Source organism: Heteronotia binoei, chromosome 17, assembly GCF_032191835.1.
Source record: "Heteronotia binoei isolate CCM8104 ecotype False Entrance Well chromosome 17, APGP_CSIRO_Hbin_v1, whole genome shotgun sequence".
In the NCBI taxonomy this organism is placed as follows: Eukaryota; Metazoa; Chordata; class Lepidosauria; order Squamata; family Gekkonidae; genus Heteronotia; species Heteronotia binoei.
The window spans coordinates 10,058,892-10,074,735 of NC_083239.1; the positions used below are offsets into that span (position 1 = coordinate 10,058,892).

General features: G+C 47.2%; 1 protein-coding gene across 2 annotated transcripts in view; it reads left to right on the forward strand.

The window, feature by feature from the left end:
* The first annotated feature begins 316 nt into the window (after nucleotides 1-316).
* PAFAH2 (platelet activating factor acetylhydrolase 2) overlaps nucleotides 317-15,844 on the forward strand; it is a 34,457-nt gene continuing 18,929 nt past the window's right edge. For both annotated transcript variants that reach the window (XM_060258409.1, XM_060258410.1), the window contains exons 1-3: nucleotides 317-542; nucleotides 11,922-12,072; nucleotides 12,433-12,529. In XM_060258409.1, the coding sequence (XP_060114392.1) occupies nucleotides 453-542; nucleotides 11,922-12,072; nucleotides 12,433-12,529 (338 nt within the window). In that variant the 5' untranslated portion in view covers nucleotides 317-452. The remainder of the gene's footprint in view (nucleotides 543-11,921; nucleotides 12,073-12,432; nucleotides 12,530-15,844) is intronic.

Here is a 15,844-nt window from a genome sequence, read left to right on the forward strand (position 1 = left end):
AGCATGGCGTTGGCCTTTTTTATTGCAATCGCACAGTGTCTTGACATTTCCAGTGAGTTATTTACCACCACCCCAAGATCTCTCTCTCGGTCAGCCTCTGCCAGTTCACACCCCATCAACTTGTATTTGCAGCACGGTTGTTCAGAAGCTGCCCCCTCCGCCACGGCCTCAGCCCCGCCCGCCGCAGACTGACGTCTCTTGTTTTCCTTCCCTCTCCAAAACTTTCTTGCGGCTCCCGCCGAACTCCTCCCTAGGCGGCATACGAAATCAGGCGGCAGCCAATGGCCGGGGAGTGCGCAGATCCCGGCTTCCTGAGACGACAGCTTGCTTTGCGCAAGAGGAGCCCATGGAGGAAGTGAAACTGACGACGTCTCTCTTCCCTGGTGCGTCTTAGCGCCGCTCTGTTGCAAGCTGCCCCTTGGGTTCCAGACTCTGCAGCAGAAGGAGAGGAGATGGGGGTGACCTACTCCTTAGGTCTGCCCCATGGGAAGGGGCCACACGCGGTCGGCTGCACGGATGTGATGGTGGGACAGAGCCAAAAGGTACCCGGGCTGTTACAGCCCTCCAGTAGGAAGGGGCCGGGGATCCAGGAGGATCAGTGAAGAGATGGGCCTTCTGTCTGGGAGTTCAGACAGAAGGTGGAGAAGCTCGTGCCCCGTAGGGGCTCAGCCTAGGAAGGTACAGGCTCAGCCAGAAAGTCCCTGGTTCGAATTTGGTTTCTGGCACTAGCTGGCAAACCACAGGCTCTTTGCTTCAAGCTCGCCTACACAACTGCTTGTGCTGTGGGCATAATGTTACTAGTGTAGATGGAGATATCTGCCGGTGTGGTGCAGTGGTTAGAGTCAGATCAGCAAGGCTCGACTTCACATCTTCCTTTGAGTAATCAGACTCACTTGTGTGATCTTGGGCTAATAGCACCCTCTCAGCCTTTCCTCAGCAAATCATGTATACCACTCTCTCTTTGGAGGAATGATGGAATAATATTGTGCTAGATAGAATGTGCTTTTTATGCGGCGTGCATGGCTCTTCCTTCCCATGTTATCTTCACAGTGGTCCTGTGAGGTAGGTCAATCATTCCAACTGCTGCTGGAATGAATTTTGTTGATCTTTTAAGGTTCCAGTATGTCAGGGGTGGCCAACGGTAGTGCTACAGATGTTTTTTTTGCCTACAACTCCCATCAGCCCCAGCCATTGGCCATGCTGGCTGGGGCTGATGGGAGTTGTGGGCAAAAAAAAAACCATCTAGAGAGCTACCATTGGTCACCCCTGCAGTATGTGAATGAAATGACAGGAAAAGATTTTGTATGGGACTAAAAGGCTTCTTAGCGGTGCTTTACAGAAAGAAGAAGAAGATGATATTGGATTTATATCCTGCCCTCCACTCTGAAGAGTCTCAGAGCGGCTCACAATCTCCTTTCCCTTCCTCCCCCATAACAGACACCCTGTGAGGTAGATGAAGATATTGGATTTATATCCCTCCCTCCACTCCGAAGAGTCTCAGAGCGGCTCACAATCTCCTTTCCCTTCCTCCCCCACAACAGACACCCTGTGAGGTAGATGAAGATATTGGATTTATATCCCGCCCTCCACTCCAAAGAGTCTCAGAGCGGCTCACAATCTCCTTTCCCTTCCTCCCCCACAACAGACACCCTGTGAGGTGGGTGGGGCTGGAGAGGGCTCTCCCAGCAGCTGCCCTTTCAAGGACAACCTCTGCCAGAGCTATGGCTGACCCAAGGCCATTCCAGCAGGTGCAAGCGGAGGAGTGGGGAATCAAACCCGGTTCTCCCAGATAAGAGTCCGCACACTTAACCACTACACTATACTGGCTCTCCTGAAATGGAAATAATAGAGGAAACAGTTGCCGGAAATCCAATTGTGAACAGTGCAGATCAATGCCAGTGCTCTAAATCAATCACATCGGTTGCTCCTGTATATATTTATGATTTATTGACCTTGTGCGAGGCATTTCCGAATAAAAGACTTGCAACAACAGCCAGTGTTTGGCTGCAGAACGTTTATGGGAAACTGCTGGGGTGGACTGGCTATTTAACTGACAAGGAAATTTCCCAGTTGGCCACTGGTGAACAGGTGTACAAAGCCAAGCCCCCAGCAAGTCTGCCAGCAACCTCTGATCATCAGTGTCAGCTCACTCACTGTGGCCTTTGCTGCTCTCAGTTCGACAGAGGAAGCAATGGATGAGCTCATGCCCGTTGCTAGAACTGACCCGCTGAGCGCTCCCTGCAGCCCTGGCTTGTAGTGCCACAAGGGCTGTTCAGGCTGGCTTGTTCCAGGGCCATTTTGACTCCCCAGTCTTCTCCTGGCTATTAATCAACATGTCAGTTAATACTAATGCTAAATGGTATATTCTCAATTATGGAAATTGATTGCTTAATCTGAATGTTGACGTACTTTGGACCTTGTAAGTGTCAAAGGCTGCAGACTCACTCCGTAAAGCTGCACATCATACACAGACAGAAGTACCAGTAGTTGAACAGTCCCTTTAAATGCAGAAAAATCCCTTCCCTTGATGGCATTAGGAAACAGGGGTCTTCCTTGGCTTTTATTTCTCTGCTCCAAACTACTTCCTGCCAGTGACTTCCCCTCACCATGGGATTGTAAGGAAATGTGTCTGAAAGCATCCCTCTGGTTAGATGCCTTCACTTGAGAGCAGTTCCTGCAGTGTCCAGTGGGGTCTCCTCCCCAGTAAAGGGCACGCCTGCATGGGCTTCCTCAGGAGTAAGTTTTGCTGAGTGAGCTGGAGCTTTTTCTTAAGCAAGTGATTTTTGTAAAAAAACAGTTTGTGATTTGTGCTGCCATCTGACCAGTCTGTTGTCTGGGAAAACCAAATCAGATGGATGGGTGGACCAGAACAGTTTGCGCAAGCAATGGTCAGGTGAGATGTGTTGCATATCCACATAACCACTGATGTGTATAAAGAGCAGAGGTGGGTTGTGTTTGTGTGGGTGTCTCTTTTGCTTCTGGACAGAGTTCACGAATCGGGTATCATAATGGTTAAGAGGATGAGATATTAACCAGGATGTCCCCAGTTCAACTCTGAGAGAGTCTTCTTCCTGCCAGCTTGTATAGCGAAAAGGAGGGGATGTGGCTGAGACAGAGAACATCTGCTTTGCCTGCATACCCAACATCACTAGCTCAAAAGAGCGGGTAGTAATTTGAAAGACTTCCACTTGAGATCCTGGAGAGAAAACCCAGGGTCCGACTTCATATGTTCATTAATTTGGGAGAGGGGATGTGGCTCAGTGGCAGAGCATCTGCTTGGTATCCAGAAGGCCTTGGCATCCAGTCCCCAACACTCCCACTTGAAAGGAGCAGGTACTAGGTGATGAGAAAGACCTCCACTGAGATTCTGGAGAGCGGCTGCCGGTCCAAGTAGACAGCACTGACTTTGGTAGAAGTCTGACTTGGAATAGGGCAGCTTCACGCTGCAAGATGGGGCTGTGACTCAGTGTTAGAGAATCTGTTTGGCAAGCAGAAGGTCCAAGGTTCAATCCCCGGCACTGCCAGTTAAAAGGATTAGGTTGAAGGTAACGTGTAAGACCTTAGCCTGAGAGTGAGACCCTGGACAGCCTGTTCATGGAATCAGACTCAGACAAACTGAGCTCTTTGCCATTGTCAGAGTGGGCTTCTGTGTCAAGCATGGTAAAATTTGAATGTTCAATTGATTGTTTTAGGGTCCTGCCTAAACCAGATCTGGGAAGTGTCATGGAGGACCCAGTTTGTTAGTTTGTTATTCGTTCCCTTTCCCTCTTCCTTGATGGCTTGTAATTAGAAGTAGTGAGAACTAAAACTAAATAATCAGCACCTTCCCAGACACTCTGTTGAGGGAGTACCAGACATCTGGAGAAAGCAAGGACGAGGTCCTGATAACGCTATGGGAATGTAGACATTTATGATGCTTTATGTGTGAATGCTACCCCACAACCCCCTCCCTTGGAATTCCTTTGAAGTAGACCTTAAAAGTATTGTACCAATGTATCAGCTTCATTCCTCTCAAGCTATGGCTATGCCAAAAGTATCGGTCTATCAATAAATGTAGTCTTTGTATCAACTTTGACTCGTCATTGAACCCGCATGCTTGACATTCTGTTTGCCCCAACCCTGCAGACATGGTAGTAGGTCAGCTATTAAAGAGGAAGGGAGATTCTCCCTATCTCCTACTTCTCTCTCCTCTCCAGGTGCCCATAGACATTGGCACTGTAATCACTACACTGCTTCTGTGTGCATTTGTAAGCCTAGAACCAGAATGTAGCAATTCTTGTCAGCTGTTTGGTCCAGGGGTGAAAAGGGTGCAGCTTCATGAATGTGTCCCTGGCATTTTCTGCTGTATTGGCTCACTGTCAGTCAGGCAGACAGCTGAGATTATGGCTGGAGAGGGCAAGAACTGCTATGAATAGTCTGTCTGTCATCCAGAGGGAAAGTGATTTGTATTTTAGTTAGGGGGATGATACTGCTGTTGAAATCCTGCTGACTTCAGTGAGATGGAAGTTTCTTGTGCAGTCTCTGGGTCCACATCCTGTAACGCTAGAGCTAAATACGGCTCAGCCCAGTTGTGTGTGTTTGTGCAGATGCACCCTGCTGGAGGAAGGAGCAGAGTGTGGGTCATTGATGCTCCTCTGAGTCAGTCGTCTGTTTCTTGGTGGGAGAGGCACATGCAGGAAGAGTCGTGTCCCCAATTCTTAAAGTGCTTCTCCCAGCATATAGATTAACCCTTGATATTTATGGATCAAACTCTTATTCCTGATAGGAGCAAAGAGTGTCCCACTATGAAAAAGAGATAATGGGGCTAGCAATAGGATTGGACTTTAGTAGAAGGTCAGTTCAAGTTCCACCTACAGCCAGACTGATCCTTAGGAGAACCTAAGTGATTTCTTAGAGTGACAGATTTGGATGCTGCGTTCCTGCCGCTCCTCAGAATTTGCCCATCCCAGGCTCTCCCCCCAAATCTCCAGAAATTTCCCAACCTGGAGTTGACACCCTTAGCTATGCACTGATTGGTGTTGGGCCAGCACAAAGGACAGAAGAGGCACCATCATTTCTGTTGTGACTGCTCACTGTACTTATCTCGGTTATGTTTGTTTATGGGAGGAGGCACCAAAATCATAACTCACCTAAGGGTGCCAGCCAGTTGCAGGGAGGCTTCTGGTTTTTTAATGAGGCACAGACCTGACTTGGATAGCTCAGGCTAGCCCATCTCATCAGATCGCAGAAGCTAAGAAGGGGCAGCCCTGGTTAGTATGTAGATGGTGGACTGCCAAGGTTGCTACAGGAAACCATCTGTGTTCATCTCTTGCCTTGAAAACCCTATGAAGTCACCATAACTTGGCTGCAACTTGGTGTGAAAAAAAATGAGATACAAGCTTTAATGTGGGAAAAAATAGCAGGATGGAGGGTAGGATTCCAAGTAGACCATCACAAACTAGTCTTGCCAGTTTATTCTAAATATTCTGCAGAATAAGCCAGCTTGTATTCACAGTGCGGGTTAATTTGTTTAAATATGGATAGCTGATAAGTAATAGAAACTCTTTGTTCCAAATCTGCTTTTAATTTGCAATGGCCTGTTTACAACCAGGGAGGGTTTCACAAATGTTCTCTGTAAGATTGTCAAGGGACTGCACAGGGATTTTCCAACCAGCCTCAGATTTACGTTCCTTGTTTAAAATTCCCATAAATTGCACAAATTTAGAAATTGCCCACAAGCCTCCAAATGGCTGCTTAATTATTTATGGTTAAAAAATTAATTGTCATTTTGATGCTTTCCAGGCATTTAGAGGGACCTCTGTTTCTGGCATAAATCCTCCCTCTCTCTCTCTCTCTCTCTCTCTCTCTCAGTAGGAAGCTGATAGCCCAAATGTAGGTTAGCTCATTCAAATGCAGGTAGGCACAGAAGGTTAAATCCAGGAGCAAATGAGCACAGTAGATTTGTAAGAAAATGTTTATTCTTAGGAAACTGGATAACTTTGTATCCAAAATGAGAAGGTACCACTAAAAATAACTCTTTATTCTTCTTGTTATAATTTAGTGGACAAGGTGGAGCTTTTTAAACAGACCATTTGGTGTGTCGGAGTCAACATAGAGTAGTTTTGGTGTGACCCATCTTCTACAGAATGCATTTGTTAGTATAAATGAGCTGCCTTTAGTCCTATAAAGGACGGATTGCAGTTGTGAGGCACAGCCTCTAACATGACCTCAAGTGTAATCTCCTTGGGGCTAGGAATACAGACACGGGCACCAATTCATGTAAGGAATAAAGTTGGGTTGCTAACCTCCAGCTGGTGGATAGCAACAGATCAATTACCCTGGGGAAAATTTCCATTTTGGAAGGTGGACTCTATGGCATTATACACCATTAATGTCCTTCTCCTCCCCAAACCCTGCCGTCCTCAGGCTCTATCCCCAAAATCTCCAGGTATTTTCCAACCCAGAGCAGACAATCCTAGGGCAGAGACCTTTTATCCAAGAAGCTGAACCAGAGTCATCTGCCTCTCCATACCAGCCCACCTTGGAGAGGGAAGAGGCAGAAGAGACACCTTTGAGCCCAGAAAGATGAGATCATAAGCTAGTAGATGTCTAATGAGAGAGAAGCAAGGACCACAAGCGGGAGCATTATTTTTTCTGTGGAGAGCTCCATGCAAGCATTCAGTGCACATGCTGGCTCCCAGTGGAGCAAATACCATTACCCACCCCACTTTGGCCCTAAAGCTGTTCCATCTGCCAAAAAGTGCCCAGGGGAGAAGGCAGAAATTCCTCCTTCTCTTTCACAGTGGTGCTGATCTGAATTGGGACCAGCTACTCATAGGGGATCCCCCGGTTTGGAGGCCCTCCCCCCGCTTCAGGGTCATCAGAAAGCAGGGGGAGGGGAGGGAAATGTCTGCTGGGAACTCTGTTATTCCCTATGGAGATTTATTCCCATAAAAAATCATGGAGAATTGATCTGCTGGTATCTGGGGCTCTGTGGGGAGGGCTGTTTTTTGAGGTAGAGGCACCAGATTTTCAGTATAGCATCCAGTGCCTCTCCCCAAAATACCCCCCAAGTTTTAGAAAGATTGGACCAGGGGGTCCAATTCTATGAGCCCCAAAAGAAGGTGACCCTATCCTTCAGTATTTCCTATGGGAGGAAGGCATTTGAAAGGTGTGCGGTCCCTTTAAATGTGATGGCCAGAACTCCCTTTGGAGTTCAGTTATGCTTGTCACACCCTTGCTCCTGGCTCCACCCCAATGTCTCCCAGCTCCACCCCCAAAGTCCCCAGATATTTCTTGAATTGGACTTGGCAACCCTACTCCTGGCTCCACCCCCAAAATCTCCTGGCTCCACCTCCAAAGTCCCCAGATATTTCTTGAATTGGACTTGGCAACCCTAGCTACTCATGAGTCACCAGCAGGAACCAGCAGCTGCAGGATAGCTGCAAGTCCCAGTGGTGGACTTGTATAGTTTGTGATTCTTAGACCTTGGGAGAGAAAGAGAAACTTACAGGCAATTAAGAAATTGTCTGAGCAAACTAGCCAAATAAGCCACTGGAGAAAAATGTCTCTTCCCTTGACCCTTCAGGCTTCATCTGCTTCCCTTGACCCTTCAGGCTTTAACATGCCCCTTCCATCTGACATTGACAGCAGTACTTAAACGTTTAAATAAATGGAGTAGTTAAGTGAATTATAAGACTCTGGATCCATTTTGCTCTGCCCAGGCAGGCAGCCACTCAGCTTCTGTTACCCCCCAGTTATACGAGGGAAGAAAGAGGAATTTATTTACTCCAAGGCACCACCTAGAATCTTGGTGAGAGATGGGGGATTCCATTGCCTCCTCTTGTCAAACCTTTTTGCCTTGGTAAACAGAGTATATCCCCTGGACCCGTGGCCAATTAGACCTGGGCAACTTATGAATTATATAATATAGTAGAAGTAAGTAACCACACCTCTGTTTGGTAACAAAGGTTACTGATGTTGACATTAAGAGTTCCAGGAAGGAAATCAGACTAGATGGAATATATGTAAAACTTTCTAGGAAGAACTGGAACAAGGCTATGGCTCAGTGGAAGACCATTTGCTTTCTGTGTAGATCAGGGGTCCTCAAACTTTTTAAATAGGGGGCCAGTTCGCTGTCCCTCAGACTGTTGGAGGGCTGGACTGCCGTTACTGTACAAGGCCGCGGGCTGTTAGTTCTCCGTCTTCTGCATCTCTCTCCCTTTCCCACACCACACACCCCGGCCTGGGAACTCACCTCACCTCGGTATCACCTCACACTCTGTCTCCGCCGCCTCAGCCCAGTGCCAGAAGTGTGCGTTGCTAACGTGGGTTTAGGTCGAACGTCACTTCCGGTCTGATTTTGCCATAACCCGGCGGGCCGCATAAACGTCCTCAGTGGGCCGCATCTGGCCCGCGGGCCGTAGTTTGAGGACCCCTGGTGTAGATGATCCCAGGTTCAGTGCCAGCAATAAGTCATGTAGTAAGCAATGTTCCCTCTAAGCTGAGTTAGTGTGAGCTAGCTCACAGTTTTTTAGCTTCCAGCTCACATGTTTTTGTCTTAGCTCAGAAAAATGGCCCCAGAGCAAGCTAATTGATGCAGTAGCTCGCAACTTTAACGCCAGTAGTTCACGAAGTAGAATTTTTGCTCACAAGACTCCACAGTTAGAGGGAGTACTTAGTAGGTAATATGAATGACCTCTGCCTGAGACTCTGGAGAGTTGCTGCCAATCTGAGTAGATAGCACTGACTTGGATGGATCAAGGCTCTGATTGAGTATAAGGCAGTCAATTTGTTTGGTGCCTCGAACGTCACAGGTTCAATTACTCCTATCTCCAATTAAAGGGTCTTGAGTGTTGGATGAAAGACTTTTGTCTTTCTGAGAGCTGCTGCTGGTCAGTATAGATGATACTGAGATAGATTAGACAGGACTTGTGTCCACACTTTGCTGGGTATAGCACTATTGTTGCACAACAGGGAATCATTTACAACTGGGTTTTTCTGTGTGAACAAAAAAATCTAGTACACAATTCGTAGGCTTCCCCTTTCAGACAAAATTAGGGTTGCCAAGTCCAATTCAAGAAATATCTGGGGACTTTGGGGGTGGAGCCAGGGGACTTTGGGGGTGGAGCCAGGGGACTTTGGGGGTGGAGCCAGGAGACATTAGGGGTGGAGCCAAGATCAAGGCTGTGACAAGCATAAATGAACTACAAAGGGAGTTCTGGCCATCACATTTAAAGGGATGGCACACCTATGCCTTCCTTCCATAGGAAATAATGAAGGATAGGGGCACCTTCTTTTGGGGCTCATAGAATTGGACCCCCTTGTCCAATATTTTTGAAACTTGGGGGCTATTTTGGGGAGAGGCATTAGATGCTATACTGAAAATTTGGTGCCCCTACCCCAAAAAACAGCCCCCCCAGAGCCCCAGATACCCGCCGCTCAATTCTCCATTATTTTCTATGGGAATAAATCTCCATAGGGAATAATAGAGTTCCCAGCAGACATTTCCCTCCCCTCCTCCCGCTTTCTGATGACCCTGAAGCGGGGGGAGGGTCTCCAAACCGGGGGATCCCCTGCCTCCACCTGGGGATTGGCAACCCTAGACAAAACAGCAACCACTTGTGTCAAGTGGCCCCCATGAAGAAAGTTTTCCTTATACGTGTTGGTGAAAAACAGCTATTGAAATGAGCTGTTGCACTGGCCTCCTGATATGAGTGGTCGCCATTTAGTCTGCACTTGCATCCTTGGTACAGGCATACCAGATTTTCAGTCAGAATAATGATTGCATATACTGGAGGGAATCACATGTGGCAGATTCTTCCCATACCTGTAGTGATGCACAAGCAATGGAAGAGAAATTATAGTAGAGCAACGAGTGGATGCAGCCGAGGGATCTGACTCAGTATCAGGCATCTTCATATGATCAAAATGGAATTTGAGAATTCTGGAGTATTAGCCCTATGGTGGTCACGGCATATATAGAACAAGTTCCCAGACCCTCTGATAAGCATGCTAGGAGTTAGGCATTTTTCTATAACTGTGTATTTCTTAGTCTGTTAGTAAAATTCAAGTTGTTTTTGAATAAAGATCCAGTAGTCTGGAATACATATTGCAGTGAAAAGTTTTTGGGCTTGCAAAAGACTTTCTCATAGCTGTGGGATGCCTGACCCTTTTAACCTGAGCTGCCTAAAGCAATTTTGCTTTTACTGGAGCATTTATGCAGTGAACCTGCTTTGTGCTTTTGGCATATTAAAAGTAAATGGATGCCAGTCAAGTTAGACTTAATGTACTAATGCTTAACTATTGTGTGAGCTTTTTTTTTTTTTTTTTAAAAATAAAAATATAGAATTTATATTATAGCATTGGAAAAATTCCAGAAAAGGGCAACTAGAATGATTAACGGGTTGGAACACTTTTCCTTTGAAGAAAGGTTAAAACGCTTGGGGCTCTTTAGCTTGGAGAAATGTCGACTGCAGGGTGACATGAGAGAGGTTTACAAGATAATGCATGGGATGGAGAAAGTAGAGAAAGAAGTCCTTTTCTCCCTTCCTCACAATACAAGAACTCGTGGGCATTCAATGAAATTGCTGAGCAGTCGGGTTAGAACGGATAAAAGGAAGTCCTTCTTCACCCAAAGGGTGATTAACATGTGGAATTCACTGCCACAGGAGGTGGTGGCAGCTACAAGCATAGCCAGCTTCAAGAGGGGGTTAGATAAAAAATATGGAGCAGATGTTGGACTGGATGGGCCATTGGCCTGATCCAACATGGCTTCTCTTATGTTCTTAAATAAGTAAATGCAATATTATTATATTTTTACAACACTTAGAAAATATAGGCTTGGAACCCACCTAGAATTTCTGTGGTGGGAGGGAGGTGCCAGTCTTGCCTAGGGCAGCCCAAACTGCTTCTTGAAAGGCTACCCTTTGGGGATGGGGGGGACCCCAGGAATAGCTGTGAGGGGCATCAGAGACCTCCTGTGCAGATGGAGAATGAGAAGAAATTACCCATCCTCCTCCCTGTGCCTGTGGCATTTTAGGCAGGATCAAGCCATTGTCTTAAAGTAAATACATAGATATGTTGTGTGCATGGAATAATGTAATACCAATAACAACTCAAAGGTAGCTTTTGCGAGAAGACAGTGTCCATAAGCAAATCAAGAGTGAGATGTAGTTTCTGACATCAGAATTCATAAGAAGAAGAAGACGATATTGGATTTATATCCCGCCCTCCACTCCAAAGAGTCTCAGAGCGGATCACAATCTCCTTTACCTTCCTCCCCCACAACAGACGCCCTGTGAGGTAGATGAAGATATTGGATTTATATCCCGCCCTCCACTCCGAAGAGTCTCAGAGCGGCTCACAATCTCCTTTCCCTTCCTCCCCCACAACAGACACCCTGTGAGGTGGGTGGGGCTGGAGAGGGCTCTCACAGCAGCTGCCCTTTCAAGGACAACTTCTGCCAGAGCTATGGCTGACCCAAGGCCATGCCAGCAGGTGCAAGTGGAGGAGTGGGGAATCCAACCCGGTTCTCCCAGATAAGAGTCCGCTCACTTAACCACTACACCAAACTGGCTCTCCAATAAAGGGTTTCCAATAAACAAAGAAATATGGGAAAGGGCTGTGGCTCAGTGGAAGAGCCTCTGCTTTGCATGCGGAAAGTCTCTAGCATTTCCACTTAAAAAGGACCAGGCAGCAGGTTATGTGAAAGACCTCTGCCTGAGGCCCTGAAGAGCTGCTGCCAGCCTGAGTCGGCGATATGGAACTTGATGGTCTGATTGAGTATAAGGTAGCTTCATGTGTGTGTGTTCAAGAAAGGTTTCATTAAGCTTCTCTCTCACACACCCCCCCCCCCATGTGTGAGAGATGTGCAGGGAACAGGGTAGTGCATGCCACGAGTGTTGTGTCTGTGCTGCAGCCTATCTTTTTCTCCTCCTCAGGGTCTCTTCTTCCGCTTGTTCTATCCCTCCGTCTCACAAGAGGGGGCGGAACAGCCCTTCTGGATTCCCCGCTATGAGTATTACTGTGGACTGGCTGACTACATGAATATGAACCGGAAATGGTGTGCCCCATTGCTCAGCATGACCTTTGGTAAGAGAGTTTCCGGCTGCCGGGACTTCTTGGTGCAGGTATGCTGTATGCTGGGCTCAGTGGAAGAGCCTCTGCTTTGCATGTCCCAACAGATGTTTTTGCTTAGAAGCCTAGGGACTGGAGCCTTGATGAAACGTCAGACACCAGAATTCCACTCCGCTCTCTTGCAGGGTGCACTGCCCGAAGTGGTGTCGCCCGTAAATTTGGACTCATTCTGAAGAAACCACCGAGAACAAATAAGAGAAATGAGAGTGCTTTTCTTTAAAAAAATGTTTCAGTCCCATAATAACCAGGAGGCAAAATGTTAGCCCTGAATAGCTGGCCTTATCCTACTGTGGTGTGTAATCTTGTTTTCCGCAGGATCCTGTCGAATCCCTGTGAGCTGGGACACCCCTCTGAAATCGAGTGGCAACAAGTACCCTTTGATCATATTCTCCCATGGGCTAGGAGCCTTCCGGTAAGTGCCCTGCCCTGACTGCAGAAAATCTATATAATAACAATCTTCTGCGTATAGGGAAACTTTCTTCTGTGTGGGTGGGATGGAAAGAGAAGAACCACCTTGAGAAACAACTAGGCAGGCATGCAGAGCCTAAGTGGTTCGTGAGGACTAGAAACTTCTAAAGTTGAGATGCTCAACGCTGGAGGACAGTTACCAGCGGCCGCGTTCTGCACTCAGTAGTCCTGTTGTGTACCCTTCTCGTGAAAGGATAAGAAGCTGCCTGATACTAAGGCAGGCCAGTGGTTGATTTAGCCCTAGACAGGCAGTGTGACTGGCACCATCTGTATGGAGGGAGAAGTCTGAGGTTAAGTGAAAATCCCCACACTGCTGAGAAACGTCCAAGGTGACCTTGAGCCAATCTCACAGTCTCAGTGTACCTCACGGGGTTTTGTGAGGCTAAAATGGTAAATGGAGAGCCATGTACATCATCCCAAGCTTTTGGAGGATCTTCGTACGGGTGTAGGAGTGTCACATGAATGTCCTTATTTTCATCTGTGAAATGGTGGAGGCATGTTACTCCTGGATGCATAAATGATGGGGAAACATGCAGATTTGCTTAATATGTGACTCACATTGCAGAGCTTGGCTCTTCCTGGATCCAGGGCTTGAATGGGAGAAGGGACAGCATGCTGCAGAACGTGCCTAGCCACGCAGTCAAATCCTGCAAATGCGTTCCATTGGTGGCAGTACTTTCCTCCTATTGAAGGAAGAGTGGAAGGCTCCTTCTGCTGGAGGAGGATCCCTCTGCTAATGGGATGGATTTGCCATTGTTTCTCTGCTCTAAAGCTCTTGAAACAGACACTCTTGATGGGATGGCCATTTGTGGGCAGTCCCTTGAATTAAGAATGGCCATCTGTTTCAAGACCAATTTAATGGCTGCCTTGGAGGGGAGAGATCCCAAATCCTGTTAGAAATCCTCTCAGACACCCCCCCCCCCGCACCAACAATCCTTATGAGCTCATTAAACAGCACCGAAGGATAAGTATCCCCCAGAGTGGCTTAGGTAATGTAATGCCAATAATACCTGTGGGTTCCCTGCTAGCAAGAAGAATGCAGTTGCAAAAAGGCAACAAGAGGAGCAAAAGAGAGAGAAGAAAGGGACTCATGGATAAGGAGGGATTAATGGGAATGGGCCCAAGTTACTTTTGCTTAAAATTTAGAAATGAAAGTTATGCATGGTCTTATTTTCATCTGTGAAATGGTGGAGGCATGTTACTCCTTGATGCATAAATGATGGGGAAACATGCAGATTTGCTTAATATGCATTGAGTGGAAGGTGCGGTGAAGCAAGGGAGGGGTGGTGGGGAAGGGAAGGAGGTTGCTGCCCCCCTAAATCCACTGCCTGAGTCAACCACCTCATTGAGGCATGTCAAGGGATAAGCCAAAGGCTGTACAGAAAAGATGGGTTCTGAGGAGGGATTTGGAAGCGCTAAAGGCAAGAGTGATGATAAAGCACTGCAAACAGCTGTCCTTGAATGACTGCGCTGTATTTTGTGACATTTTTGTTGGCCCAAATAGAAAGGTATTACATTTTATTTACGTTATATTTCTATCCCGCCCATTCCATACGGACTCAAGGCGGCTAACAGGGGGCCAGGGATCCCTCAAGGCCATCTGAAGCCGCATTGGGTCCATCAGATTTCGAGGGCAAGCCAAAACACGCTCGTCGCCTAAACAGGGGTGTAGTGACACGTCCATATGGGCCTTCCGGGCATAGTGGTCCGACCATGGCACTGGCTCAGCAGTAATCCGATCCACTACCACTCCCACCACAAAGATCAAATCCAGCGTGGGTGGATAATGTCGCATATTGAGAAAGTCCTAGTGTCACCATGGATGACACCAGATCCATCACCCGAGCAGAGGCTGCATCATCAGCATGGACATTGAAGTCACCCAAGACAATAAGCCTCCATCAGAGACAGCAGGGCACTGGCTGGTGCGTTAGGCGTTCGGTACACCAGCCAGATAGCCAAATGCTCCCCAACATCCCACGCCAGACCTGCACACTCAATGCCAGTGATCTCCGGGGCCGGGAGCGCCTGGAAGGAGTAAGCCTCCCGTATGAAGAGTGCCACCCCACACACCCCGCTCACTAGTCCGTGCTTGGTGGTAGACCGAGAACCCGGGGGAAGCTACTTGGGAGAGAGCTACTGTCTCCTTGTCTCGCACCCAGGTCTCAGTCACGCAGGCCAGGTCCATTTTCTGCTCAAGCAGATAGTCTCGTAGGACTGCGGTCTTATTATTTATGGACCTGACGTTGCACAGCACCAAGGACGGAGGCGAGTACTTCCACTTGGCCCCCATACCTACCATCGTTGGGATGGGACACAGGCTGGAAGGGGAGCGAGCCCTCCTGTGTCTCAGTCTCCTTCCTTTCCCATTATGCCTGTTCCCACCGCTATACTTGCCCCTCCCCAGGAGCACTGGTATCCCTTGGGCTAATTCCTCCATAGAACTGATCTTCGCATAGCTTCAGTTCGACATCAGATGGAATTCCCTCACAGGTATCGTACTCCCAACAAGTTAAAAACCACCTACTACTTAAACTCACCCCACCATTAAATCACAAATTATCTGTATCCAATCAAATAGTCCCTCCCCTCTCCTTTAGCCGATTGCTCCTACAATAATTAGCTAATTAATACATCCAATCTAATTTAATTCAATGGCTAATAAACATTCAACAATTTAATATATAGTTAGAATAAGATAAAAAAAAACCATGCAGCAATTAGCAGTTTAAATTAATCATCTCTAAACTCAGTCCATTTCACACACCAAAATCATACTTTGATCCCGCCCCAGAAATTATGTTTTGATCCCAGTTCAAGATTTATTTAATTAACTTTAATCCCAATAATTTAAATTTAATTCTAATCCAATTTGCTCCCAATAATTTGATTTAACCCTAACCCAATTTAATAATACTTAAAAAGAAGTTTAGCAGCTGGAGGTATAGTAGCAATAAAGTGCAGTTGCGGCTAGAAAGTGCGACATCTAGTGGGAGACAGAAAAAAGTGCAAGTGCTGTAAGCAGTCTGCCTTCCAGCGTCCATAGTTATGGTTATGAGAGAGCCAGCTTGGTGTAGTAGTTAAATATGTAAACTCTTATTTGGGAGAACCAGGTTTGATTCCCCACTCCTCCACTTGCACCTGCTGGAATGGCCTTGGGTCAGCCATAGCTCTTGCATAGGTTGTCCTTGAAAGGGCAGCTGCTGTGAGAGCCCTCTCAGCCCCACCCACCTCACAAGGTGTCTGTTGTGGGGGGAGA